The sequence below is a fragment of the Coffea eugenioides genome, chromosome 1, assembly GCF_003713205.1.
Source record: "Coffea eugenioides isolate CCC68of chromosome 1, Ceug_1.0, whole genome shotgun sequence".
NCBI classification, from domain to species: Eukaryota; Viridiplantae; Streptophyta; class Magnoliopsida; order Gentianales; family Rubiaceae; genus Coffea; species Coffea eugenioides.
This window is the reverse complement of record NC_040035.1, coordinates 35,152,821-35,154,994: the sequence shown is the minus strand read 5'-3', so window position 1 is coordinate 35,154,994 and position 2,174 is coordinate 35,152,821. Positions and strand designations below refer to the sequence as shown.

The following is a 2,174-nucleotide window of genomic DNA, read 5'->3' as shown; positions in this document are numbered from 1 at the left end:
AAGGGTACTCAATATTGAATCGATTGGTATATTTTGCACATTAGCTTTTCATAAGGGTTAGGTTCATTCCATAAGTCGACCGCTCTCTTTAAAGATTGTTCCTTTGTAATATTTGATTGCAAGTAAGAATGCAGCCTAATACCAAACTTAATCCAAAAAAACGTTGCTTAGTATTGATTTGTTGTATGCCTAGTCTGCCATGCTCTGGGTATATGCATGGAAGTCAATTCCTAGAATGCTACCATTTACCAAAACATTCTTGCGTGTGGTCTTCTTTCCCAAAACACATGCATGCAAAAAATATTTATCAAGCATGGTAGCCAATGGCATCAGATTGGTGGACTGAAAATTTATGAGTTCTAAACGGCTTGCAATACTGGATGTCATATTGTTGATTAGTCTTCTTATACCAGTAGGATTTCCATATTCTAGAATGAGATGATAGTCCCTGAAAATGTGAATGAGACTGACATCTTCCCAATTTCTCTTCTTAAGATGAGAAGCTCACTGGAAATAGGATGTGAAACTTCTACACATGAAGGAAGGATTATATTCATTTCATTTGCTGCATTTAGTGCTACAAGTGCCAAAGGGCACTGCTTCACCAGAAATCATCCTTCAATGTTTATTTTTTTGTAGCTATCTTCAAACCATGAAGCTTTCTGTAGTTTTCAAATCCTTGCGTAGCTATCCCGCTCTTCGTGTGGTTACTGGCTCTCTACAGTCTCGTGCATTTCAGCCTGATTTCATTCCCAGGGATCCCAAATCAAAGCCCATAAGACACAAGTATCCAGCTTTCCATGATCCTTATGGCCCTAGACCCCCACCTTCAGATAAGATCATTCGGCTTGTAGAGCAGATTGCAGCCCTGTCTCCGAAAGAGCGTAATTTTATTGGTCCCACGCTTAGAGACAGACTAAGGCATCCTAAGATTCCACCAGTTTTAATGGAGGGCATGGACTTGGGTCCTTATGGAGGGTCTGGTGTTGGGTCTTCAAAGGCTGAGAAGAAAAAGGTCGAAAAAACTGCATTTGATGTCAAGTTAGTAAAGTTTGATGCTGCTGCAAAAATTAAGGTGATCAAAGAGGTTTGTGCTTTCACAAATTTGGGGTTGAAGGAAGCCAAAGATTTAGCTAAGAAAGTACCAGTTTTAATTAACCAAGGTATCACTAAAGAAGAGGCAAATGATATTATAGAGAAGATTAAGGCTGTAGGGAGAGTTGCTGTTATGGAGTAGATTTTCACCGAGTTTTGTATGCTTTCTTTGAACTGTTATCAAAGTTCTATTGCCAGTTTTCGCTCTGATAGAGAAACAACTGCCATTCTGAAGATGTTGTTCTTCCATATTCAAAAGAATGAAACTTTCCTTGCTTGGTAGAGGAGGAACATTATCATATTTTCCTTCAAATTTGGTTTTCATACTTGATATTTTGTGGTGACCCTTAACGGGATTTTGGGATACGAATGGGCCACCAGGGAAATTGGCTTAACAGATGTCTGGTTTGTGTAAAATTGCTGGTGTATGATATTGGAATTATTGCTGATTTAGCTGTGATTGCAACTTACAGGTAGTCTGTTTGGTTCAGCATTTTAACATGGCGGCTGACTTTTCAGTGGCCGCAAATGGCCTCTGTCCATTTTTGAGATGTCCAAACAGTTACATTTCAGGCTTTTGCCAGGTATGAAAATTTTGGAATTGAATTATGAACTCTCAGCATGCGATTTTCACTTTAACTGATCCCCAGCAATTAACAGACCCATACTCTAGTAGATAACATATTTAGCCACTTCATCCAATATTTGAAAATTTTTCTTGCGTAAATATGAGATGTGCAACCTTCATTGTTGTAGTCGAATAGCATTCCTAATTGACCAATTGTTATAGGTCAATCAGTTGATCTTAACCTGAAAGCAGTAGTAGAGTAAATAAACATGATTGTGGTAGAGTAAATAAACATGATTGTGGTCCAAGTCTTCAGTTCTTTGGCCAGATGATAGTTAATATACGATTATGGTCTTGATTGTTCAATTCTTTGGATGGATGGATGGAACTTTAGGGAAATTGTTCATTTAATAAACATGTTTGGTCTTGATTCTTCTAGAAAAGAAAGGTAAATCCTTAAAGGCGAAGGCAAGCTCTTCAAGTGTTGAACCTTGGACATGCATGTTACCTT

At 38.1% G+C, this 2,174-nt stretch overlaps 1 protein-coding gene across 1 annotated transcript; it reads left to right on the top strand.

Annotated features, from left to right (window-relative positions):
• The first annotated feature begins 563 nt into the window (after window positions 1–563).
• Window positions 564–1,291, top strand: LOC113759972 (50S ribosomal protein L7/L12-like). Its single transcript, XM_027302581.1, has one exon. It carries the CDS (start codon window positions 653–655, stop codon window positions 1,235–1,237), a length of 585 nt encoding a protein of 194 aa, XP_027158382.1. The 5' UTR covers window positions 564–652; the 3' UTR covers window positions 1,238–1,291.
• Window positions 1,292–2,174: the final 883 nt, after the last annotated feature.

What these genes read in the sequence shown, in the direction of transcription:
- LOC113759972 (XM_027302581.1), top strand. Translation starts at nt 653, where the DNA reads ATGAAGCTTTCTGTAGTTTTCAAATCCTTGCGTAGCTATCCCGCTCTT.